Genomic DNA, 27,326 nt, shown 5'->3' with positions numbered 1-27,326 from the left:
ACTTGGGGTGTTTTTCACAACTGTTTTTCCATTTCTCGTAAAAGAAACATTGCGCTCCATTTTGTCCTCTGTTACAGAAAATGAAAGGACATCTCAGATTGCTGAATATTGCCTGTGCTGCCAAAGCAAAATGGAGACAAATTACCCTGCAAAAACCTTCTAGAGATTCGCCGCTGTATTTCAGCCTCCTGGGAGGAAGTGACAAAGGTTTCGGTATTTTTGTAGAGACTGTGGAAACGGGCAGTAAAGCAGCAGAAGCTGGACTTAAGCGTGGTGATCAGGTAAAAGGAATAAAGTTAATTTAAAATATTCTGGTTCACCCAGCTGTAGTGTTCTCGACAAAAAGATTATGCTATTTACTGAAGCAAGCTACTGCTTAGTATACTCTTGTCAGTGCCACGGTTTAGCTTCAGGTCACATGTGTTAAATGGGTTTCTATTAAATAGTTTTCAAAATACTTCAAAAACAGAGTGGGAAAAGAAACCAAGCTGTGATTATTCTAGGAAACTTCTTGATCAGAGATGTGGTTAACTTGAAGCCATCAGGTTGGTTGGTTGGATTGATTCCCACCAAATGTGAATCATCCCAGTGCACTGGGGCTGGTGGAGCAGTACCAGTTTGCACCGGGTGAAGGTTCGGCCTTTGGTGTAGTACCAGTTCAGTGGTTCATGATCCACCTTTCTTGATTCAAGCGCAGTTCCTAATTGTGAGAATGTCATGTTAAGACAGAAAATCAAATTGCTTAAAGCATTTGTCAGGTAGAAATGGAGGTCCTGGCTTGTTTACAGGACGTAACTAAACTGACGTGATGAAAATAGTTATTTTATAAGGAATGTCTTCATTCTACAACTGCTGTAAAGATGGTATGATAGCTTCTGGAAAGTTCTTACTGTGCCTGTATTGCCACCTTTGTATTTGTAAGTCTGTCAAACAGTTGTTCTCCTAATAGTCCCATTTTTATTTCCCCCTAAAGATAATGGAAGTAAATGGACAAAATTTTGAGAACATTACCTTTGTAAAAGCTCTGGAAATCTTAAGGAACAACACTCATCTCTCCATTACTGTAAAAACAAACATTTTTGGTAAGTAGACTTTATATGATAGATTTTTGTGTATGTGAAGAAAACCTGCAGTCATTCTGGCTTTAGCAGTTTAGTAAGTTTCCACCTTTTTTTTTTTTTTTTTTTTTTTTTTTTTTCAACTTGCACTAAGGAGTGAAAAGTTCTGCAGAAATCCCCTCGTCGTGCCTCTGTTTGCTTGGATAAGTTCTTGTGTGCCAGGGGCTGCGTGTTGAGTGGCACGGAGCCAGCACAGCCAGCTCTTTACTTGAGATGACTGTTTAAGCGGCTTTACTGTCCCTTCATGCGATATGGCTGAAACAGAGCCGGGGATCTGGACCAAAATATATTTGCCAAGAAAAAGCAAAAATGTAAAACTGGGCTTTTGTAAAACTTTTTTTATAATGCCTGTAAGAACCATAGGATAAATTGCTTTTATATCTAAAATTGAAAAGGGGATATAAAAAGTGGTATGACACATAAATATTGATTTTCAATTGTCAGTGTGAATATAAACACATAAATACCTCTTTAAAATATCCGTCAAATCATCTGTTCTTTTTCCAGAATCCTGTTCAGGCAATAAAATAACCATAGCTACAGAAAGAACCAGACTGTGCACAGGATAGCTCCGTTCTCTGTAGCTGTATCCACGACCTGATGGTTTCTTTTACTTACTTTCTGCCTCCCCTTACTGACCCTTGTTCACTATTGATTTTCTTTTCGATTCTTGTTTTCTGTTTATTGCTGTGCTGGTAAAAAAGTTTCAAGAACCTAGTAATTGCTTATTAGCATAATTCCGCAGAAGTGTAAAACCACCACAGTAACCAGTGGTCCAGACTAATGAAGAGTGACATAAAATATAGCGTAACTAGAACTGAGACAGTGATAGATTGTTCATTTTTATTATAAATGTAAGCAACATACATTTATGAGCAGATTCTAATCTCTTCCTGCTAGCTGATACAATTTCAAGGTGATTTCTCTGATAAATTTTAATGAATTCATGTCTTGAAGGTTTTTTCCGACAGTGATACTTATTATCCTGTCTTTTTAATTGAGTGCTGAGTGCCTTGTGCTGACAATGAACAATTCCCATTTTTATATTGGAATCTATACTTTGAAGTCTGGTAGCCTTAAATTTTATTACATAATAGAAGCATGCAATTTGACTGGGACTTTCTGTTCAGAAAAGTCCTGGTTGCCTTGCTGATAGGGACAATCTGAGTTATTTGCTCTGTGCAGTTCTGCATTCTTTGAATATCGCCATGTTTCTGACAGAAAAATACTGAATTTCTGACTTGCGTGATTTAAAAAGGTTTTTAAAAGATCCTAAAAAAAATAATTTGTATTGATAAACTAATTTGACCAATAGGGTTTCCCCTTTCATATATGGGAAGGAACATAAAGAACATAACCACTATCTTTTCCATGGAATTACATCTTTGGGGAACGTCAGTGCTGGTAGTAGACTGGCTTAGTTTGATAAATGCAACAGGAAATTTGATGCAGCTTCTGTTCAGTAGTATTACTAAAAGCAAACAAAGACATTTATGGGAAATATCAGTCTGCCTTGCAGTTATTCTTAAGGAAGCATTTGCACTCTGTTACCTAAAAGATGCAGACAAAAAGCCTACATAAATACATACTGTGTAGTGTATTTATTTTTGTGGTGAATACAGTGTTTCCTTATTATCTATGTGGGAATGGTAGACTAGGTCTATTAAACTGGCTGTGATACGTGCTAATTTCAAATTAGTTACGCAGATTGTTCGATCATTTTTATTGAATGTTTAGCAGTTGTTTTTTCTGCCAAGGTAATCAAAAATAAAACCTCAATGGGAAAAGACCCACACCCTTAGAATAAAAATCAAAATGCAATGTATTGCCTGGTTTGTAACTCTTTTGGTTCACTTTTTCTGCAGGGAGGTGGGAAGCAAAAGGTTTGAGGGGAAAGAAGAATTTTGTGGAGTTTTAAGTGTGCAAAGGGAAATCACAATGATTGTATCTTCTTCTACAGTGTTTAAGGAGCTGCTCTGCAGGATAGGGCAAGAGAAAAATGGAATTCCACATATTCCAAAAATTGCAGAAAAGAAAACCAACCGTTATTCCATCCCAGATATGCCTGGCGATGTGGAACAGATGTTTCCCCGTGAAAAAGGAAACAAGAAAATGAAAGCAAACACTGTATCTGGTGGGAGAAACAGAATCAAGAAGATTTTAGACAAGACCCGATTCAGCATTTTGCCTCCAAAACTGTTCAGGTTTGTCAGACTCTTCTGGTCAAAAAGTAATTGTTCTTTATTAAGTTCTTATATTTTGCTTGCTTAGTATCTTCAGCCGTTATGTCCATGTTGCTTATGTTTTCTAAAAAATGCAACAAATCTGACCCATAAATGCAGAACAAGACCAAAATGTCTTTTCTCTCCCAGCGAACACTTTCAAATGTTTTTCCCCTGTCCTTGTTTTGAAAGCCTGTCCTACAACATGTAATTAAAACATCAGAGTGCCATTATTTTTCTTAGTCTCATTCATCCCAAGATGAATATAAGGAGCTTAATGCACATAAATGGAACAAAATTGTTTTGCAGTGATGGTAGCGTGAGCCAGTCGCAGGATGACAGCATTGTGGGGACTCGGCAGTGCAGACACAGCCTGGCCATCATGCCCATTCCAGGAACACTGTCATCCAGTAGCCCTGACCTGTTGCAGCCTACAACTAGCATTCTGGATTTCTCTAATCCTTCAGGTAAAACATCAGCATTAGCTTGATTTACAGGATGATTACAAGGGAGCTGGTTCAAGGGGAAAATTTGATCTTTTCCCAGCATCAAACGTGCCGAGTGCAGTTAGCTGTTCTATCCTGTGGCTCTAACAGGTCCAAACTGGAGACTCGCTGAAAATCCAAACTGCCTGAACCTCTCTTGTCTGCTTGTTTCGTAATGTGGCATTTAGCTTGGTTTTGCACAGAAATGTATTTTGCAACCTCTGAGAGTCTTTGATTTACTGGAGTTTACCAGAGCTCTGGTGGAAGCAGGTTGTCCTTGTCTGCACCCTTTTCTTTTGTCATCTCTTCCCAATACCGGTGCTTCTCGTGATTTGATTTGTCCATCCACCATCTTTGAATTTCTATTTCAAGCAGTTTTGTGGATAAAATAGGGCTGCTGTCATACCAAAGCAGCAGTGTTTTATAAACAGTATGTATAATCAGTTGTATGTCTGAAAAACTGAAAAATGTTTGGAGATGTGTAATCTATGCTTGCGTTGCTATTACTGTAGGGACGTAGTTTATGGGGTGGCTGCAGGAGGCATTTGTTGTTATATGCAGCTGCCTGTAAACATGTCCAGTCAGAATCTTGTTTGCCTGTTTCAAGTGTAAGTTCTGTGCATAATTACATATCTGTAAAGTGCCTTGTGGCTATGATGTGTGTTTATATAAACTTGCAGATTTCCCCTTTAAAAGGGACGTGCACACATATATATCTTATCAAGTGCATAAATATCCATAGCAAATAAGTTCTTGCTGCAAATCCAGGTTCCTGCTGTCTAGGTGAGAGCTACACACGTGTTCCCCAAGAATCTTCGTTTAATACTATAGAAGTTACTGCATAAAATGAAATGTTGATAACTGGTCCTTCTTACCTTCACTTAACATTTCCTATAACAAGAAGGCTGTCATTTGTGAATGGCAGAGAAAACCAAAATATTTCTGAGTGTACTACTCAGAAAGAAACCAAACAGTACTTGATAAGTTTATTATAAACATCTAAATCTTGATTTGGTGTTGACGGTTTTTTCTTTTTTTCCTGCCCGCAGCTGTTGGGTTTTACTGTAAGTATCCTGATGCATAGCATCCTGCAGACCTTAATATTGCATGGCTTGCCTGTTAAACTTAACACTTTCATATGTTGCATTTGGCATAGTTATTACTGTTGGGCCATTAGATAGTCCCATGCCCTGTAATCTTCCTTAAATAAAACAAATCCATAGGCTCCCTTTACTACGGGCACAGTGCTGTGATGAGGCAGAGGACCTGCATTTTATTCCTGTTTCTGCCACTGACACTGAATGACCTTTGGCAGGTTCCTTTGCATCTCTATGACCTTGCTTTAAAGGAATGGACTGCTTACATCTGTTGTGTAGAAACTGGAATTTTAGATGATAGCGTAGTTTGTTGTAGTTGTTTTTTCTGTCGCATGCAGACTTGAAATGTTTTGTATTGTCAAATAATACTGAATGCTGAATAATGCACAAGAAAATAATTTTTATTAATGTTTACCTGCCTAAAAGCAAAGACTGTGAAGGCAGATGTGTGCTTGTATTGTTTCCCTCGTCTGTTGCAAGTTCTACTAAATTTTGGTTGCATGGTGATTCTCCCTCCCCTACAATTACATTCCAGTTTTTGTCTTTATACCTTGAATGTGTTCTGATTTTGGGGTATGCTGGTACCAAGATACAGATGTTTGTCTCTTCTGTTGATTTATTATGATTTTTATGAGTGCGGGCATTTCCTAATTAGTCGATATGTCATTTTCATCACTTTCACTCTGAAATCAGTATGTAATATTTATTACTTCTAATGAGACTATTCTGGTAATGTGATAGTCATAATAGTGAAACTGTTAGTAGAATTAGTTTTCAATCAGATTATTTTTTTAACATCCCGTTTTCTCCCATCTTCCAGTTTATTTACAGCTGATGCTGAGGCTTTCTTTTTTCCAATGGGTGGAAACTTTTGATGCTGGATCATAAATTACCTGCTTACTTTTTGCCCTAAGTTCCTCCTGCTTGCCCCCATAGCACCGTTAAGTCCTGATGCGAGGCAAAGTAACCCCAAGGTCACTGCCCCATTAAATGAGATACTCGTTTCTTCTTTAAGCAAGGGATTTTGTCAGCGGAAAAATTAAACATATAGGTGATGGGGTAAGCAGCATGTAAAACTCTGTGCTCAGAGCTGCTGCTGGCAGGACCAGGATGGCCCCTGGCGGGATGGCTCCCTCTGCCCGGCCAGCCGGGCCTCCCCTCGGGTGGCGGGTCGCGTGCCTCTCTCCGTGGCTGTGGCACTGCCTGCGGAGGCCGTGGAAGGCCGGTCAGGTCACGGTGGCAGAAGTGAAGGGCTGTTCTGGAGGCTGCTGAGGCACGCACAGCCCTTCTTGTCTCCGGCCGGGAGCCCCGACGCGGAGGTACCGCGGTGCTGCAGGCTCTGGAGACGTGGCTGAGGCCTCGCCAGGAGCCTCCCACCCTCTCCGGTCTGTCGAAAACTTGTGAAGTTTTAGTCTTCAGAGTTCAGGGAGGAAGGAAAACTGTGCTCTCCCTGAGTTTTAAATTAGTGTGCACTCTGACTCGACTTTTTTCCCCAATCAGTTTTATTTTGAAAATCAAGCCTTCTGTAATAGCTAATGGAGCAAATTATTTCAATCATCAAGTTGTAGATTAAACCTGTGTTTCTTCAGATACTTAATTCCTGCTGTAGGCTGCCTCAGATAAAGCTGTTCTCTAATGCATTTGTAATACATAAAACGTGCTATAAATATACACTAGCCAAAGAATTAACTGCTGCAGCAGCTTAGCTCCTTCAGGGTGAGAGAGCGAGTGTAAAAGTTTGCAGCTAGTGATGAGAACAACCAAATACCCTTTCCCCTTCGCGTCCTCCTGCCCACAGCCCATCCATGCGTGCTCCATGGCTTCCCATCCCTGGGAAGAGTGCCCTGGCACGCGTGTGGATTCTGGCTGTCGCAAAGATAAAAGAGCCAAAGCAGAAGTGATGCTGCCAAAGTTTTTGAGACATGCTGAGAAGGGCAGTGTGCAGCTTAGCAATAGATCTACATGTCTTGTACTTTGGTTGTGGTCATGGGATGATAAAGTAATTGGGTTGAGGACGTGCAGAGAGGAGACTTTTTTTTTTTTCTTTTTTTCTCTCTCAAAGTAGAAGGAAACAACTGAATATTATAGTTTATTTATCAAGTCCAGTGTGGCTTTTTTTGTTTTCCTCACTAGCTGTTTTCTTGTTTTCTCATTATTGAATGAGACAGTAAATGACCTTGTGTCTTTTCAAGGGATAAGTAACGTCCTACATAACTTCATTCTTTAAAGGTGTTACTCTGTTATTTTAGATATTCCAGATCAAGTAATCAGAGTCTTCAAAGCGGATCAGCAGAGTTGTTACATTATCATCAGCAAAGACACTACAGCAAAAGAGGTGGTGAGCCACGCTGTCCACGAATTCAACTTGACAGGAGCCCCGGAGACCTACTCCCTGTGCGAGGTGTCCGTCAGCCCCGAGGGAGTCATCAAACAGCGCAGGCTCCCAGACCAGTTCTCCAAACTGGCTGACAGGATTCAGCTCAATGGGCGGTAAGCGCACCCTTGTTAGGGTTTCGGTTTGGATTTATTTGTCTTTTAGGATGGAAACATCCAAAAGAAATACTGGGGAGGGATGTTACATTAAAATACAGGTGTCTATTAGAAGAACAAGCAAGTGAATGCCAGTAGCTTAGCTTTCCCTCACCTGTTCTCTTCCTTGTTTCACCTTCCTCTTCTGCACCCAAAAAACCTCTCCCTAAATCTACAGTGAGCTTGCATGACAGCTAAGTTAAGAGGATCAGGATGAAGTACATAGTGGCTTACACTTAAAGTTACATTTCTCCTGACGCTTTCCATATGTACTTCAGGATTAAAGCATACAATTAATTTCTTTCTCAGTGATGTCATGTTGCAATGAACTGATAGTAACCTGAGATAAATTCTTCCATTTCTACGTGTACTGTTACGAATGTTTCTGAAATGTTAAGGGCTTCAGTTTTATCTGATGACCTGATCCATACCAGAAGAGAGTTTAAATAAAAAAAAATTCTTTCGTCGTCTTTGCTAGGCAACAGAGGGAATTTATGAGGAATAAACTTTTGTATATCTGAAAGTGATCTGCTTGGGACCATGGAAATGAATTTTCCACATACATTTTCATTTCCTGAATACTATGCGCTTCATATAAATATTAATATGTCACACTAAATTTATGTAAGGAATGGAGAAATACATTAACAAGAGATTTCTCAGGACTAACGTGTATTTAAAGTGTTATTTCACTGCTGAATTTACAAATGGAAAAGTAACTGACCTTCTTCTGAAGGTGAAAGCTACAGCATATTGCAGAGTACAGCATAGAAAATACTAGCATAGAGGTAGATTAAAACAGCTTTTGAAGTAGTTTTTTTACTTCAGTAATGATGTTATTTTATACTAGCTACAGTACAAGGTTATGCTGTCCCTTCTTGCCTCTGTCTTTGCCTTTTACATTGGCTTCTCACAGTAACGGGGAAATGCTCTCGCATAAACACCGCTGCGGTGTCAGTAATGCCCACACTGACTGGTATAATTCAATGTCTTTGTGTTCACAAACCCTCTGAAGAGCATCTCTAATGTTTTATTGTAACTCAAATATTCTTCAGGTATTATCTAAAAAACAATATGGAGACAGAAACCTTATGCTCGGATGAGGATGCTCAAGAGCTGCTGAGAGAAAGCCAAATTTCCCTCCTACAGCTGAGCACCATTGAGGTCGCCACTCAGCTTTCCATGAGAGACTTTGAATTATTTCGCAATATTGAGCCTACAGAATACATCGATGACCTTTATAAGCTGGACTCCAAAACAGGCAATGCTCACCTGAAACAGTTTGAGGACGTCATAAATCAAGAGACATTCTGGGTTGCCATGGAAATTTTAGCAGAGCCCAACCAACTCAAAAGAATGAAGATTATTAAGCATTTCATTAAAATTGCCCTCCACTGCCGAGAATGCAAGAACTTCAATTCCATGTTCGCTGTTATAAGGTAAAATACTTGCCGTTTGTCAGATCCCATCTGTGCTGTCAGAGGCAGTTCTGTTCATCTAAACGGAAAGAAAAGAAACAGGTATATCCTGAACAGATTACCAGTGGCGCTGGGTGGTTTTCAGGGAATTACCGAGCTTTTCAAAAAGCCAGGCTGTACACATTGTCGCTGCAGTCTGTTTCTTCCTCAGCGTCCGGAGTTCAGTCTCATTTCTCTGGCTGATGGGACTGTCTTGGTTTTTAACTGTTACTAGCAGGGAGAGAGGGGGTTTGGACCAAAGCACTGTGTGATGGATGAACTTCTGAAACCTGCCTGAATGTCGCAGTCATTTTCCATGATTCTGGCACCCAATTTCCCTTCTTATTTCAGTCATTGCTACTTTTTCAGTGTGTACCAAGTCATACCTGCGACGATGAGATTACTGTATTTCTTCCTTTCATTGTAAGGACTTCCTCAAATCAGTCTTGGTTTAGTTTATTTTTCATTTTCATTCTTTCCTGTCACCTGCTTGCTTCTCTGTTTTTTTTCCCCTCTTCATTTGCACATTTAGACTTTCTCTTCTGATTTATACTAGATGCTGCTACTTTAACAGCATGAGTTCAGCATTTCCTTTATTTGCAGTTACCTTATACCAACGTTTTACTTCAAGGAAAAAAAAAACAAACCAAACCAGGTGCTGTGATTCACGAGACAAAGATCTGGATTCAGGCTGGATTGCAGCACCAGCACCGTCTTTGAAAATACCATTTTAAAATATTTTCTTCAAAATCTAGTCAGTTAATCAAATGGTACCAGCTTCTGTTTAGTCATACAATAAAAAATCATTAATTTGCTTAAAGGGTACTGGGCAACCACTGGGGCTGTGGCTACTCATTACACAGCGAATATACATGTGGATACTGAATCTAATTTCTGTATTCTGCTGCTTAATTTGTCATGTTTTTTTTGTCATAGGTGGAGAAATGACTCTTCCTGCTTCTTGATTAAGTCTAATCAGGCCATGACTGAAGCGGTCTTTGGTCAGAAAAAGCAAATAAATTAGTTGTTTTGGTTTACTCATTTCCAGAGGAATATGGCTTTGTTAGCATATGCCACAGGGGTTCTTTTTCTTTCCTTGCCTTGCATTGCATATCAATACGATGCCATATGTCTCCTGAAATAGCAGGATAGCCATCCTGGTGTAGCATGTAAAAGAGGAGCTGTGTGGCAGCATATGCTTGATTTTTTTCATGTGAGAAGGCTTTGTGAATTGACAATAGCATGGAGAGAAGTCTGTATTAAAAAAATAAAAATAAATACAGAATGAGTTTCTGAAGCCTTCAAAATGAGAAGAAAAGTCTTCTCAGAATAACAAATTCAGTAATTGTGGGATTGTGGATTTATTAATGAATGCTGGAGAATATTGCTTTCCACTTCTGTACCTATGAGGACTTTGCTCAAGTAATTTTGCCACGAATTCAAAGTTGGTGACAGATTATGATAGGGAGGATGGATATATTTAATTTATTTTTTTTTATTGCGTCCAACTAATCATGGATATATTTTTACTTATGAGAATGAGAGTATATAACAAGTTTTAAAATAGTGGCTCCTAATTCTCAGTCTGGTGGTGCTCATTTACAAATGCTCCAAACGTGCTCCTCTAAAGTCTTGCTGCTTTTGCTTGGGATAAGGTGCGCACCGTTCTCACTTGCTACTGTAGCCATGTATTCACCTCATTAATTTTTCACCCTTTTTGTCCTTATTGTGGTATACATTTTTACAGGAGAGAAGTGGTTCTTAAATTAAATCGGTGTCAGTACAATGTTACAGCGAGATTGTTTCGGCAGGCTAACTTGAAATTTGTACTTTGTGACTAGGAAGCAGTCATGCTCTTTACAGTTCTTTTTCGTTTGCTCATGAGTGAACAGCAGAGGTTTACTGTGATGGACATGCAGCCTGGCATTCCCCCAGCTTTACAGTTAAACTTGTGAAAGCTATTTTTAATCCTTAAAACAGAACTCCAGCCCTTTACTTCCTTATGAAAGGTAGTGATTCTGCTAACAGCTAATAAGGAAATGTATCTGCCTTGCAGTGGGTTAAATCTTGCACCAGTAGCACGTCTCAGAGGCACCTGGGAAAAGTTACCGAGCAAGTATGAAAAGCACCTCAGAGACCTTCAAGATCTTTTTGATCCATCTCGAAACATGGCAAAATACCGCAACATCCTTAGCAGCCAGAGCATGCAGCCTCCAATTATTCCACTTTTTCCTGTTGTCAAGAAGGACATCACATTTCTGCATGAAGGTAATGTCAAATGTAGAGAAATAATAAACTAAGCCCTGAAGATGCTCTAGCCCTCTCTTCAGTGCTCCGTGATTCAACAAATGTCTACAAGAAGTTGCCACAAGTAGGATGCTTTTGATGTGTCCGTTGTAGGAGTAAAATAAAATTGAACTCTGAATGCATAATGGAAGAGATTGATCCTAGACAAAAATTAGAATATTAAAAATATGAATTTAATTTTTATAAGCAGTGCTTAATCTTCATCAGCTGTCCTAAGGCTTAGTGTGGAAGAGCAGGTGAGTGTGCTTAACTGGTAGTTACACTGCTTCACATAATATTTCTCTTGCAAAAACTTGCAGTGATGTTTCTAGGTTTTCGTTCCATGTTGCGGCTTTCAGACAGCTATGATGATACAACACCTCCTACTCTTGCTTTCAGCATTTTCAAGGGTTTTTGTTTAACCATTTCCATTTTGTTCTTTTCACACAAAGTTCTGTTCACAATTGGTTAAAGTGCTTCCAAATATGCCCAGTTCTTGGTGGTGATATTTCAGAACAGTTTGAGCTAATTTCAGAATGTGAACACTGTTTATGTCAGTTCTGTATTTATATTATTTTAACATCTATGCCAATGAATTTGAGCTTAGTTCACTTACTCCTTTTTCCTCCTACTAATACTTGTGACTTTAGAAATAGATTAACAAGAGTAATGTTAGGTAGTCTGAGTGGGCCTAATTGTTATTTGTATTTTGCCAGACTTTCCTGTTTTCTTGCTATTTTGATTAAAGCAGTGTTGTTGATGGAGGGGCTGGGAGGGGGGAAGGGTGATGTGGGGGACTGGGAACACATCACCATTACAAACTATTTCTTACTCTTTTTTCATATATGTGTGTGTGTTTCAATTATGCAGGAAATGATTCTAAAGTGGATGGCCTGGTAAATTTTGAGAAACTCAGAATGATTGCCAAAGAAATTCGCCAAGTTGTCAGAATGACCTCAGCAAACATGGATCCAGCTGTAATGTTCAGACAAAGGTGTGCAATTTAGAAAGACAGTAGGATTGGAGGTGTCTCAGCGTGGGTAGCGGTCTGGGTTTGTGTGTGCGTCAGTGTGTTAATATTTCGTTGTGTAACTTACCATTAACATTTACCATCCGAACCACAATCTTTATCAAATTATGGCACTGCAATTGATGCTTCCAAAACCTGCTTTTAATGGCTACTAAATGAACTTGTCTTCAAAAAGCAAAGAAGAGTAGGTTCTAATTTGAATGATTCATATTTTTGCTAAATAAAATGTTAGTGTCAGTAGTTTTGGGAGAGGTATAATATTAGTGGGGTATAATATTATCTATATATGAGAGAGAGATATAAAAAGCACCTAAATCACCCATGTATAAATCTGAAATGTTGCTTCAAAACAGAACCCCACTGATAACATATTAAAAACAACAAAATATTTTTTTATTACTTGTTCTAAGCACAGCTTGCTCCACCTACATGATGTCTGATATGCTCAGGGTGTAAGCAGGTGCAAGATGTTTTCTTGTTTCATTTTTTCTTTGTTTCTTTTTTTTTTTTTTTTCCTGACGCATAATATCATCAGGCTCTGTATTGTCAAACTGCAGAATAAAAGCACTATGACTTCTAAATCTGGTGCTGATTAGCTCCAGATAATATTTAGTGGAACTAAATAACTTCCTGCATCTGTTTGCTTGCCCCTGGCTGAACTAAAAGCATCAGCAGCTCCGTTGTTCCTGTGCAGGGTCCTGATGCTGAGCAGGGCCGTGTTGTCCTTCCCTCGCGCTGTTAGCTTGCCTCTGCACCGAACCGGCCAGGCAGAGCTGCTCAGGGGGCAGTTCAGGTGGGGAGCTGGCAACAAGATGATGTCCCGTGCCCAATCATTACACGGTTTCTACTTCAAAAACCGACAAATACTCCAGTGGGTTGTCTGTTCCGTGGGTGTCCCCAGCAGCGTCTGGCCAGCGGTGGAGAGCTTCGAACACCGTGGAGGGAGCTCAGAGCATGGAGGAAGCTTAGTGAACAGTTGTGGCTGAAGCGTACTTTGTACAAGCCCTAACTAAATTCCACTCGATAGCTCACCTGTGCAGTTGTAATTGTCTTTGGTTTATCATTTCAGTTACATCTGCACAGGGGAAGGAAGCAGCGGATGTAAGGGTACGGAGCAGATGTAAGGGCATAGAAATTTGGTTCCCCGTGGTCTTCCAGTGGTCAGGATTCACAGCCAGTCGTGAATCCTGTCTGTTTTCAGTGCTGACTATCAGGAAACATAACTGTTTTATTTAAAATTGGTCCAGCTGAGGTTTGAGACAAAATAAACATTAACGAGGGATCTGTTATAAGATGGACTGGTTTCAAAGTGGAGATTCACCTTCCTACTATTGGATTTGAATTAGCAAAATTTTTTTAGCATAAAGTTGTAAAGCTACTTACTGATAAGCTACAGTTACTTTTCAGGAAGCTTGACATTCACAGGTGAAATTTGTATAAATAAATTTCCCTGATACCCCATGCACTTTCTAAGACCTAATGAAGTCTAATCATTAAATGAATTTAATAGTAAATTGTTACCTTTAGTATGTAAGTTTGGGTTTTTTTCAGAATTAGGAAACACATTTTAATGACCATAATTTAAATTATGCACACTGACATTAAATGCTTAGGCATCTAATATTAGAGGTAGTGCCAAAGATTAAAAGAAAATAATTCCATGTTTTCACATCATTTATATTCATTTTCGTTGCCTTTGGTGTTTGATCTATCAGTTTGTGTTATGAAGCACCAATAAATGCTTTTGAAGATTAAAAACGAACAAGAAAAGATGCTTGTTAGTGGTAACATGAGACTTGCTAGCAAGTTCATTACCAATTAATATAGAGCATCTAGTTTTTCAATGTGTATTTGGCAACTAGCTTGTTTTCCAGCAAGCAATCAAGGGAAACAACATCATAAACTTGAATACTGATGATGATTTCTCATATGCTTACTGCAGTCCTAATGCAAAGAATAAATTAATTTAATCAACTTACTCATATTGCAGAAAGTGTGAACAGTTTTTGCGCACTCCATCAAAACTGAATTTTACTTACAGCAAATACTTAACAAGACAACTCGGTGCAAGTCTGGTTTTTAAATTTGTAGGTTAAACTTAAAAATAAAAAACTGATAGATGTTCTTCCATATTGAAGTATATGAGCAAGTCCTGCCCTTGCATTCCATTAAAACATTGTGTTATTGTTTGAGAAGAATTTTGCTGTATAGAAATTTTTTCTTTTCTGTTCTTTCCTGTCTACATCTTTCTTCCTGACTCTCAACTGTTTTATTTTTTTCCTGTGCTTTTCTGTTCAAATACATGCTTCAATGTATATGGCTCTTGCTTACAGGAAGAAGAGGTGGAGAAGTTTGGGGTAAGTGTAGAGATGAATGCAACTAAGATGAATAAAGATTATGCAACTCTTAACATACTGCATCCTCCTCGTTAGTGCATGCATCTGAAATACAGCATGCATTTTATTAACCCTGCAATACATATTTTTTGGAAAACAGGAATAAGGGGTTACTGTCAACGTTATACTGCAGCTGTAAGATTTCTGCGTTGCTTTTGTGTACTGGATAAGTTGTTTGAGTTTTGGCTTTATGCATTAAAAAACCCCACCTGCTATGCAGTTATATTGGAAGGCAGACTATTTTGGGAAATAAATAACTTGCTTTTCAACATGTAACAGGAAAGTTTAAGCCATTCTGCATTTAAACTGTAAGGACACTTATATTACGATTCGTGAATTGTGATAATTTCCCCTCGTGAAGATTGCATTCAAGCTTCAAAGTGTTTATTTTTAGTATATATATGAAATGTATCTCCTTTCATACACCATAATCCTCATTGATTTCACTGGGAGTCTTGATTTTGCAGGGACTGAATAATGAAATGACTAGAAATGAGAGTGCTAAGGTTGGTTAGCGAAAATCCTGACTGACACATGGCAGTGATTTAAAGATGATGATGTAGCCATATTTTATATGATCTTTATGTGTATTTTTGCCCATAATCTATTATCTGTGTACCTTTGCACTTGGAAACTCTACTTCTGATGCTGTGGGTGCCCAATTTGAAGCCAGCTGTATGTGAGCATGTCAGCAGTGTGTGGAGGGCAGAGGCAGGAACGCCCGCAGTGCCCTGCCCTTGCTGCAATCGCTTTGCAAGTGGCAGGGGAAGCCTGGTGTAGCCGTGCAATTTGTCTGCAAAGTGTGTCCAGGCTCTTTTGTGCAGAGAACGGATTTACCCCTGCCAACAGTCATGGGAACAGTGCCAGGGCTTGTGCTAGGCAAACTGGGGAGAGCAGGTTTGGATACTGGTCCCTGATGCATGATGAGCAGCGTGTGGGTGGCCTTGGTGCAGGAGAGCTCGGCTGGCAGTGTTAGGTGGTCAGTTATCAGCTGCTCCCAGTACAGCTGCTGGGGAGAAATACCTCATGCCCAGCTGGAGCCAGTGTAACTTCTAACCCTTGGGATTACTGTGAGCACAAGTGAATAAGGAGAAATCATTTTTAGAGGAAATGGAATTAAGTTGCCTTAAAACGTCAAGTCCAGGCTTAAAAGAAAACCAGTGTGTACGTCAGCAGTAAAATATCTATATCATTAAAAATAAACATAGTGTAGTTTCCTGTTTCATAACACATGAGGTATTAGCTTTGTTCTTATCCGTAGGAGATGGGAGTGCCCCCTTGGTTTGAATAAGTGTGAACAGTCCATCACGCCTTTTGCTGCTTTTTGCCTATAATAGCATTACTTTTTTTACTTAAGCTATACATTTCTGCCAGTTTTTAAGCTTATGTTTTCTCTTAGATTGACTCATTTAACATCTTTGAAAATATTGCAGTCAGCTGTTTTCTATCACTTCTTATTTTTTAAGCTTAGTGTGCTTGATTCTTTAGACTTCCTCTAACAACATGTTCCTTTCTGACTTTTTTGGCCGTTATGGCCCTTCTCTGCTGGAGATTTATTCTGCCACTTGTGATTCTGTAAACACAACCAAGATCTTGCTAAATGTCTTCACAAATAATTTAGCCTTTTAAAGTTATTCCTCTGTTTAAAAAAACCCACAACCAACCAACTTGAAACAACTTTCTGTTAGAATTTACAGGTAACATACACTATGATCTCCGTTTATTAAGAAATACATTAGGACTGTTTTGGCCGTTGGGCTTTTGACAGTGGGAGTGGGTGATGTGTTTGTTTGAACTATACCACTATCAGTTGTTGGTTCACTGATTCGGTGTGAATAAGAGTGGCTGTCAGGGAGGGTAACTGATGTACGTTGACAATTTGGGGATTATTTATTTTTGCTTCAGTTGCTGATAGAATTGGCAGCTCAAAATTAGGAGTGTTGAGGGAGCATTGTCTTTCATAGATGCAAGTCTGTACAAGGTCTGGGCATATGCATATCATAACTGCCTTCCTGACCTTTGTTGGGATACATTAATGAGCTGCTCTTCTGTGAATGTTTTTAATTGGATAAAGAAGTTGAGTGCATAATAAAATGTACTTTGCATGTTTTACATAATATTTCTGCTTATTCTAACATTGTCAGAAGCTCAGTTTTCTAAGAGAATCACAATACTCAGTCACTTCTATACTATGCTAATAGCAAGAAGTTTCTGTTGTAGGCCTGATGCGTACAGTGGGTACCAAATTCCTTAAACCAACAAAGTTACCAAGTTTGTCCACTCCTACAATCTACAGTAGAAATGGTGTGGGCCAGAAAGAGAGCGGTTCATTAACAGAGCGAAATGGGTACTGTACGCAGCGTTGCGCCTCATTCTTCCTAGTTCCACACTTCAACATGCAATCCTCTTCTAGATTCAAGTTGCTGCTATCAATTTACCAGAAGACAAGTGTTGTTTTAATGCTGTTCATCTTTTTAACTCATTTGCATCAGCATGCACTAGCCCTAACTGAAGATTATTGGTATTAATCTGCTTTGGCGTCTGCTACTGTAGCTCTTCATTGCTGTTGAGACCTAAAAATTTACTGCATCGCTCTCTTCTTTTATAGGTCTCTTAGCCAGGGCAGCACAAACTCAAATATGCTGGATGTGCAAGGAGGCGCTCATAAAAAACGTGCCCGACGCAGCTCCCTTCTGAACGCCAAGAAGCTGTACGAGGATGCCCAGATGGCGAGGAAGGTTAAGCAGTACTTGTCCAACCTGAATGTAGAGACAGACGAGGAAAAGATCCAAATATTGTCACTTCAGTGTGAGCCTGCATATAGCACTCGTAAGTACAGTGATCTAGAACGCTGGCATGATCTATGAAATCTATAAAAATCTTGTTCCTTCCTTAGAAATACCCATTTATGATCTTTCTCTTCTACCTTCAAGAAGACATACTCTAGGAAGTGCCTGTTTGTCAGTTCATGTACTTAGAATTTCAGCAAGCCAGTATTTATCTTTGAATCTTGGTTGAACTCTGAGAACTTCAGTGATGTTTTCTAGTTTGACCTTTAGTTCTTAAACTGTGTGTCTTTTCATCAGTCTGGAAGGAAATTCAATAGTACATTAGCTCTATTCTTGCCCTGCTGTCCTTGTACAGAATTAGGAAGGATAAAAGTAACGTTTACCGTATGAACAGCAAGAAAATGAAAAGAGGCAAAATCAATATAGAAGCTGCAATGGATTACAGCTTAGAATAAATGAAGATTGTTGAAGGAGAAGTTAGGTCAATACTGACTGATGGGATTGACATGGCTTGACAGCCAAGAATTGAAGGCTGCAGCAAGACAGTTTCCATAATTTGAACTCCTGTGCAACCGTCTAACTAAACAAATTATCTAACCTCCTATCTTACACAGGTCAGTAAATTGTTATTTAAAAATGAGAAATGGTTATTGTGTTTGGTTTTGATCCTTTCTAAGGATCAAAACTTCCAGTTTCTTGAAAGGTAGGTTTGTTTCAAAATAGAAGAGTAGTAACCTTGCTAATCGAAACAGTGTTCATGCTTGTCTGTTGTCCAAATGTAGCAGTTTAAAACTTGGTTTTGTTTTCAAATACTGTTTTGTCTCTGATGCGGTAAGTTAAAAGCATGACTAGGGAATGGCATCTTGAAGATAAAATTTTAAATCCTTTCCATTATGCAGTATTAAGAATACAAATCCTTGTTACTTCCTAAGGTACCTTCCTATGCGTTTTTTTTTATTTTTTTTTTTTAGCATTTCCTTTTACATAGCACTGATGTAGGAATCCTGGAAACAGCCATCCTTGACTGCCTTTATAAAAATGTTAAAAGTCTGTGTATTCACACTAGCCTTGTGCCTGAGGGCTCCAGAAATCAAAGGCAGCTCTGAATAAAAAGATGCAGGGCATCATGCATTGTTAGAGGAGAGGTGTTCTGTGTGTGCTTGTTCAGCCAGGTATGGAATAGCACAGAATGTTTTGACTTAGAGGTGATGCTGTTGTGGGCTTTATGTTTCGCTCCTCCACCAAAACAATAAATTAAAGCCTGTCAGGATGAACTATTGATAGATGATGTATGTGCAAACGTAACAGGTGGCTGTACTATGCTCAGGAGACAAACATAAATGTTACCAGGTTATTTTTCAGTTGTTTTAAAAAAATAATTTAAAATCTTCTTTGCACAGTGCTAGCCATAGATATTTGGAAGTAAAAATAGGGAACATATACTAACTTTTACTCCATGTAGTTAAGCAGATCAAGTCCTCTTAAACTTCAGAAAAGAAAAATGGAGGTTAAGTGGATATATACATAAATATATAGTAGAGTGGCATGTTATTAAAGTAACTATTTTGAAAAAACAGGAAAAAAGCCACCAAAAAAACCACCAAAAAAACCCCAAAACCACAGGTAACTGGTCTGGTTGAGATTATACTCATAGTTTGCAGAGCTAGCAGAAAGGATGGGGGAACGATGTGGAGCAGGAGGGAATTGCCAGCCCCCTCATGTTTTTTGCGCGGGTGGAAGGGGAGCACCGAACTGCTGCTGGAGGAGTTCTTCCACACGTTGAGTCTTTACCCACATTTAAAATGTGACCAAGTAGCTTTGAATGACAGAGCCTGGTACCTGTTTTTGCAGATCAGTTTTGTGCAGATTGGTGTGGCTTTTTTCACATAGCCAGAAGAGTAGGAGGTACAGCTCGCCAGTCTCTTACCTCAGTAGTAAAATTCTCCTGGCCTTGCTTGCAGGAGGAGTGAGCAGCAGTAGTGCTCTAACCCAGACTTTTCCAAGAGAATTTAAGGAGAAGTCAGATGGCCTTAACTTCAGACTTTATTAATTGCTGTGTGGTAAATGTAGAAACTGAATCGGTGCCCTGTGTTGTAAATCAATTGTGCCACCTAGTGAAAGGTTTCGTGCCACTTGCAAAACGACCATTCCTGCTCCCTTTGGTGGCATTATGTCATTTTGAAGAAAATGCTGTTATGCTTTTGCGCCTTACGTACAAACAGCTAAAATGCAGACTTCTGGTAGAAATAAATCACAGTTTTTGTCTTTTTTATAAAGTACCTCTATGGCACTTTAAAGGGTTTAGTTTTTTTTAAAATGCCATTTCATGCAACAGCCTCTTCAGTGTAATGGAAGGTGTGTGTTTTGGAGTAGAAATGGTTTCACGTAGGTTTCATCTCCTTCATACCATGGTGGTTTTGTCTGGATGGTTGTACTCAGAATGACTGTAATAATCCTGCAATTCAAAGTGCAAGTTAGTTATATGTAATTTTTCTGTAACAGTGACAAAGAATTTAAGTGAAAGAAGGGGAGCAAAATCCTCAGAAATGTCTCCAGTACCCATGAGATCAATTGGCCAAACCACTAAAGCCCATCAGCATCAACAAAACAGGATGAGTCAAGTTCTTCAGGTTCCAACTGTGAATTTATACCCCAGCAGGAAAAAGGGACTGACAAAGGATCATGTCACATTCAGTGAGTATCTTCACGTCACTTGCCTGGAGAGTTTTGTAGATGAAGTAAGCAAAAGGGAGGAGCTGCTTGTAGTTGGGTGGATAATTTGAGATGCCACTGTGCTTCATTTACTTCATTCACTTGAAAACAGCTGAAGCATATTGCTGTGTTTTAAGAGAGTGTGCTGTTTTCTTAGCCATTCGCACAATTTTAAAATTTCTTAAAACAGCTAATGGTAAGGTGCTGTTTCCACATATGCTCTTGCTTTTTCACTTTTTTTTTTTCTCCTTGAACTGATGAACATGTTCTAACTAAAGTGATCTTAATCTCTCTCAAACAGGTCAGATGTACTGTGTTAAGTCTTTTACTATGTATTTCTGCATTCTAGAGGGATCTTGCACAGAGAACAACATTGCTTGTTTCTTTTAATGACAAAATGAAGTATAGTAAATTTAGCTGAAATCACAAATCACAGACATCTAATAATTTAGCCTCTGGGAACACCATTATAACAATGTTATTGTCAAATGGAGCAACATGGTTTTAATTGCTCCTAGTGACAATCAGTTTTTTCTGTCTCTAAAATTGCTAGTTGCAAAGCAGCATTATGTATTAAAATGCTTTTGACCTGTTTGAATAACTGTTGTATCACTTGAAAGCTCCGATTGTGGGTTATTGAATAAAGTTAGTTGCAGTTAGTAAATGATACAAAATGATTCTATGATGCATCAAGCATCAATATCCTTTAAAGTAGCTTTAGCAAACAATATATTGCAGCATATAAAATAAAGTGTTCGGTTATTTCAAGTCTCCTCTTAAAAGCCCGTGCAACTTGATATGCTCCAGAAGCTTTGCTGAGAGGTGTTTCTTCATTCCCGTGTGTTAAGTGTTCAGTGTTCGTCTAAAAAGCTATTGACAGCTTCACTCCTCAGCACTGTCCTTCTGCAAGGTGGTCTGGTAGTGCAAGAAATCCTGAAATACTGGTTGGCAAAGTAAAATGGCTCACTGGTTTTGCTCAACTTGCCAAGCTGTGTATAGCACCCATGAGCGCTGATTTGAGAACTTGTGATTGTGAAGATCTTGACCTGACTTGTTGGCTATGATGCAGATTGCAAATTGTTTTTAACACTGTCCCAACAGTGTTATGGGCAAGGGTTTCCTCCAAGTTTTGTGCGTTACAATTTTTAGTCCTTTACCAAACCCACATTTAGTGTATCTGTTAAAATGGTTGTGGTTATGACCGGGGCGTTGGAACACACTTCAGATGAGCAGCCAGCAGCAGCAGTAGCCACTGTTGATCTGATCTAAATTTGAAATGGAGACTGCCTCCACACGCAGGATTAATCCGAGTGCCTGCTCCTCTCTTTGCTGAATACTCCAGTGATTGGTGAACACTGTGCTTATTTGTAGTTCAAACAGATATCACTAACTTGAAAGAATAACAACATGCAGTAAATAATTCCATGGTTTTAATAGGTACAGGCTCTCCGCAGAAGTCCTTAAGCTTGTCAGAGGAAGTAAGTAGTAAGAAACAAACAGATGACACTATGTCCATGGCATCATCTTTGCACTCCAGCCCACCCGCTTCTCCTCAGGGCTCTCCACGCAAAGGTACGTGTGTGCGTGAGCGTTCCCGGTGTGTGTGTCAGCATCGGCCTGGGCTGTACTAAAACCAGGGCAGGCAGTGGCAGGAATATTTGTTGGTAATGACATGTCAGAGAAATAGTAGTCTAGAATAGTCATGTCAAGAATAGAATCATGTCTGTCTATGAGTAGACATAGTTTTTCAGTGTATTTATATGTTTTGGCTTTGAGTCACCTACTATTAAAAAAGGGTAAGAGTTGTTTTCTTAAAAAATGAAGTGCTTCTGACAAAATTCCTGGTAGATCTTAAGAGTTTTTGCCTATTGGCATATTGGTTCCGATTTAGGTGGCTACTTATACAAATGGGATTTGCAAACTTGAAGACAATAGTGTTGCATGGAAGCTGCAGCTTATGTTTTTGCCTAAGGTAGCTGGGATATCAGGTGATTAGATGGAGCTGGAGATAAAATGGTGTCATAGTTCTCCAGAACAGATGGTTTTGATAGCCGCAGAAGTAGCGCATCCATCTAAATCCTTGAGTTGCCATTCATATTTTTTGTTCTTGTGCACAGGGCTTTGTATACGTCCCTGTCTATCATGATGCTCTGAGAACCCCTTTATTTTTGATGTCTTCATCTTAAAAGACCCGCATCACTTCATCATTAGTCAACCAACCTTGGATGGGAATTCATTTGAAATCTCTTAACACCACTTTGTAGTCAGCCAGTGTGGTCAGTGTGGAATGGTGTAAGGCATTTCTCCCTCCCTTCTGTGCTGCTTCTGACTCACTGACAGCCCCAAGCCACTGGATTAGCATGGCATGGCATGGTGACTTACTGCATCTTCTCACCCTTCTCAGTGGGAGATCATGCTGGTCCGTCCACTTCTGCCTTCACAAGATACTGTTTCCTTTAGGAGAATGCCACTTATTTTACTTAAACACAGCATATGTATAAGAAGCTTAATTACTTGGGTTGCCAAACCTAGCTCCACTGAGATTTTTGAGCATCGCTTAAAAATGTTATTTTTGTTAACTTTCATCTAGTTCTTTGAAAATAATATTTTGTTTATTTGGGATTATTTCATTAATTCAACTTGCTTTCAGCATATTTTTAGCACTGATCTAATTTGATTGAGGTGATCCGTACCCTGTTGTATGTGTAGTGCTAACAGCTCATTGAACTAAAATTAGGTGCTTCACAGACAGCTGAAAGATGTAATTTTAGGCACAAACACATTCCACTTAATCTTAGATTTCATTTTCTTTTGAGCTGTACCCAAGTGATATGCAAATAAGATTGAAGAAAAAAGGCTTTAAAAGCACAATGTTATTTTTGCTGTTATTTATCACGTCACTTATCAAGATCTGCCTGTGTGTACTTTATCGTAGTTGGTAACATCCAGAGGTCGGATAACTGCAGTCAGATGAATCTCTCGGGCTCTTCCTCATCACTTGCCAGTGAAACCAGCAACAAGAACAGTGGACAACGCAGCTACGGAATAGGTGGGGCTTATTTGCAAAAGAAAATTCGGATGATTGTCCAAGCAAGAGGCAGTTCTGACATAAGTGGAAAGGGAGAAAGAGAGGATGAGAGTGAAAAGGCAGAAGCTGAGCGTGAGCACAGGAAAATAAAGGGACCCCTGTTTAGAAGACTTAGGGAAAGAAGCTTCTCCAGGGAAAGAACAGCTTTTGCTGCCAAAAGGGAAGCAGAACATGCTGAAGTCTCAGAAGGGAGTGAAAACCAAACGGAGAAAGACAGCGATGCTCTGAGTACAGCAAGTATCTATAGCAACAGCAATGTGTGGACATCTTACTGCCTATGCATGAAGTCTAGAAAAAGAAGGAAGACTCTATGATGTATTCTTAGGAGAAAGACAATGACGCCCAGTTTGTGTCAGATATACAGATTTTATCCAAGTCATTTTAGCATTATTCATGTACATGTTTAAGCTGTTGAATGTGCTTCCCTTTCAGATATTTGTGTCAGTTATTTATAGCTAATCACCCTTACAGTTCAGTGAAGACAATAATGTGAAGTTTAGAAAATCAAGGAGCAGGCACAGTGGCAGTTCTGTTATTTAGTGTTTCACAAATGCCAACGACACAGTAAGTTCTGCAACATTCTCTTAATTAGACTCTAGATAGTCCCTCATATGATGTAAATCAAATACTCGCTTCCAGTGTTGGTGTGAACTTGCATTGGTCACGTCTTCGTCTGCTGACCTTTTCAGCCCAGCAAAGACTTGGTGTTCAGTCTGTTTATACACATATGCTGTTATTGAATGACTGAGCTCTCAGATAGTGTTAATCTCTTTAATGAGGAAGGGTTCTTTTGTTCTCCAGGTCTTTGAAGTTCTTGAAGAAAAGCGTCTTAAAATTAAGACGCACTTTGAGAACATTTCTTACTTACACTACAGTTGTGTTAATTTTTAGAAGTCCATTAGACAAAATGAAGAATGTGAGGTATTAATTATTGTCAAAGGAAAAGAAACTGAAATGGAACCTTACGAATACTGGTCTTAAATACATTTATTTTCATTCATAAGTTACAGTTCTTTTTATAGTTTGATAATACCGATGTTTAAGGCTCATATTTGCTCTTAAAATCTTACAGCAATAATCAAGCTTAAGCTGTGAAATTTCTCAAATTATGAGCTGTATGCTCAGTGACACATATACCAGTGGCTCCATAGTACCTCTGTATTTTGTATGGACTTACTAGCACCAGTTTTCTGTATGAAGTTGTGTGTATCACTGGTATGGCTTTTACGCTGCCTGGTCATTCCGCATTTTCACCTAATTGATGTAAATATATGGCAGTCCAGCTCAAAGGCACATGTAGGTAGAAATGAAGTGAGAAATCAAGCGATTAGCAGGAATCTGGGGAAAAATGCTCGTCTAAGGACTGTCAACAGTGTGTTCTTCTGTAAAGAAAGACCATGTTCTAATTAATTTACAGATGTTTATTTACCTATACATGAAGCAGTTGATGATCCAGTATTTTAAAATAAATGTTCTAATTTTGTAACTTTATGCACATAATATAAGGCATATTGTAGACTGTTTTCTCCTAGTGAAGGCAGGGATATGTTTCCTGACATGCAGTGGATTTGCTATAGAGATAACCACTGGGAACGTAAAGAAAAAAATATTAAGTTTAAAAAAAACCCCAAAACACCACACAGTTGTTAATTCAAGATGTTTTGCCCTCAATTAAAGGCGAACAAGGCACAGCTGTAGGCCAGAGAATTATTGAAGGCAAAGTGTTTGGGGTTTTTTTTTGGGTGTTTTTTTTTTTTTTTTTAAATTTTAAAAAATCAACCAAACGGCAAACCAGTTTAAGACACCTCCTGATTTTGTTACCTGACAGCACAAGAGAATGAACTCTGGTCTGCCCATAAGATGGTGCATGGACTTACCTAGAGAGGTGAATACTCCAGAGAGATTGAAATCTGAGCATCCTAAATTTGCTGCTGCAACTGAAGACACACAAGTTTATGGGACCTGATGGGATTCATCCCAGGGTACTGAAAGTGTCAGCTAACGTTATTGCTAGATAATCTGTCTGTTATTTATCAGTGATCTTGGGACTCTGGAGAAGTTCCAGTCAACTGGAAGCTAGCAAATGTTGTTCCAATTTTCAAGGAAGTCAAGGAGGAAGGCCCTGGTGATTATAAGCCTGTCAGGCTCACTTCAGTGCCAGGTAAAATGATGGAGAAGATTATTCTGGGAGTTACTAAAAAATGCTTGCGAGACAGTGTGGTCATGAGTCAAAGCCAACATGGATTGGTGAAGGGAAGGTCGCACCTTACTACCTTAATATCCTTTTAAGACAAGATTGCCTGCTGGGAAGGTGAAGGGACAGCAGCAGATATGGGTGTTGGGGATTTTAGCAAAGCTTTTGGTATTGACCCTCATGGTATCCTTCTGGGCAAAGTGTCCAGCATGTACACGATACTGTGGGTAAACAGTTGGCCCAAAGGGTCCGTCCCAAGGAGCTGTAGTAAATGAGGTACCATCTAACTGGTGGCCACTCACTAGTGGGGCTCTCCAGGACACAATTGCAGGGCCAGTCCTCTTCAGTGTTTTTATCAATGACCTCGAAGCAGGGAGTTGAGTGCACACAACTAAGTTTGCTGACAGCTCTAAATCAGGAGTTGTTGATTCCTTCCAGACCAGAGAGGTCTTACAGCGATCTTGATGAGAGTGCTGAGCAGTCACCAGCTTTATGAAATAGAACAAGAACCAATAGCAGATTCTGCACCTGGGACAAAGTATTTCTGGATGTATGTATAGACCTGGGGGCAAAGGCTGGAGAGCAGCGCTGCGGAAGGGGATGTGGGGGTTGTAGTGGATGGGAAGCCCAAGATGGGTCAGCAGTGTGCTCTGACAGCCGAAAGGGCCACCCGTGGCCCGGGCTGCATTAGGCACAGAAAGAAGAGGTTGTCACGCCATATTCAGCACTGATATGGCCTCACCTTGAGTGTTGTGTGCAGTTTTGGCCTCCACTGTAGAAAAAGGGTGTAAAAATACTGGAATGTGCCCAAAGGAGGGCAACAAAGGTGGTGAAAGGACTAGAGGGCATAACTTAAGAGGAGCAGCTGAGGTCACTTGGTCTGTTCAGCTTGGAGCAGAGGAGACTGAAGGATGCCTTCATTGATGTCTACAGTTCCTCACAAGGGATAGCAGAGTGGGAGGTGCTGATCTCTTCTCTCTGGTGTCCTGGGACTCCTGGGAATGGCTTGAAGCAGGAAGTTCAGATTGGGTATTAGGGAAGAAGTTCCTCGCTGAGGTGCTGGTCCAGCACTGGAACAAGCTCTCCAGGGAAGTGGTCATGGCCCCAAGTCTGTCAGTGTTACAGAAGTGTTCAGTGCTCTTAGATACATAGTTCGACTTTTAGGTTGCCCTGTGTGGGGTGAGACCAGTCACTAAATCTGAAGGACCTTGGAGTGTGCTTTCCCTCAGACCAGCCCAGATGCATTTTGCTGAGTTGAGTTCATTTCAGTTCTTTCCCTGATTCTGTAAGGTCATCAAAATAAATGATTTAGGCGACTTGTCCATACTACGGGATTTTTCTGATGCAGTCTGGGGATGGGTGTCCCATCTGGAATCACTTTAGCTATACCAGCAGAAGCATCTACAAGATCAGTGTAGCCAGAGCCCATGGAAGTCCCCAGTATAGTAGTCACTTTTATGTTTGCTCCAGGTACTAGGAAGTGGAGGTGTTGGATATATGGGGCTATATACATCGTTTGTGTTTGAAAGAAGTTATTTGAAGGTAAGGGTAAGCCAAGCAGAAAAAATACATTATGAAATACATTATACATTTTGCTCTGAACCTGGTAAGGTCTTTAGCTGTTTCCCTTTGGTGGAGCAATGCCGGCATCTGGTCCAGCTCCTGCCAAAGTGGGGTTTCCCACTTTTACTTCCTTCTCTGTTAATTTTGGAACAGATAATAAAACTGAAATAGACCATATGGCTAATCCCTGAGTGCTAATAGCTGGCTTTTACCTTAGTCAGCATCTCTTCATCCACTGCCAAATTCTTTTTTGAGTCTCACATGACGGTAGGCAGAGGGATAGTTGAAAGTCTGAGAGAGCTGGCCTGGTTTAACTGGGAAAAGAGAAGCTGGGAGGGGAACTTATCAGTGTCTACAAAT

At 39.6% G+C, this 27,326-nt stretch overlaps 1 protein-coding gene across 7 annotated transcripts in view; it reads left to right on the top strand.

The window, feature by feature from the left end:
- The window catches only part of RAPGEF6 (Rap guanine nucleotide exchange factor 6), a 133,045-nt gene that overhangs the window by 92,685 nt on the left and 13,034 nt on the right, over positions 1-27,326 (top strand). For 4 of the 7 annotated variants that reach the window (XM_080400447.1, XM_080400442.1, XM_080400448.1 and 1 more), the window contains 14 exons: positions 78-281; positions 974-1,082; positions 3,079-3,322; positions 3,650-3,807; positions 4,875-4,889; positions 7,172-7,412; positions 8,507-8,890; positions 10,965-11,176; positions 12,065-12,188; positions 14,558-14,581; positions 17,229-17,449; positions 19,912-20,103; positions 21,559-21,693; positions 23,057-23,170. In XM_080400447.1, the coding sequence (XP_080256573.1) occupies positions 78-281; positions 974-1,082; positions 3,079-3,322; positions 3,650-3,807; positions 4,875-4,889; positions 7,172-7,412; positions 8,507-8,890; positions 10,965-11,176; positions 12,065-12,188; positions 14,558-14,581; positions 17,229-17,449; positions 19,912-20,103; positions 21,559-21,693; positions 23,057-23,170 (2,377 nt within the window). The remainder of the gene's footprint in view (positions 1-77; positions 282-973; positions 1,083-3,078; positions 3,323-3,649; positions 3,808-4,874; positions 4,890-7,171; positions 7,413-8,506; positions 8,891-10,964; positions 11,177-12,064; positions 12,189-14,557; positions 14,582-17,228; positions 17,450-19,911; positions 20,104-21,558; positions 21,694-23,056; positions 23,171-27,326) is intronic. The other 3 variants (XM_080400443.1, XM_080400444.1, XM_080400445.1) reach the window with 3 other exon arrangements.

This window comes from Falco punctatus, assembly GCF_963210335.1.
Source record: "Falco punctatus genome assembly, chromosome: 8".
Classification (NCBI taxonomy): domain Eukaryota; kingdom Metazoa; phylum Chordata; class Aves; order Falconiformes; family Falconidae; genus Falco; species Falco punctatus.
This window is presented reverse-complemented; position numbering and strand designations above follow the sequence as displayed.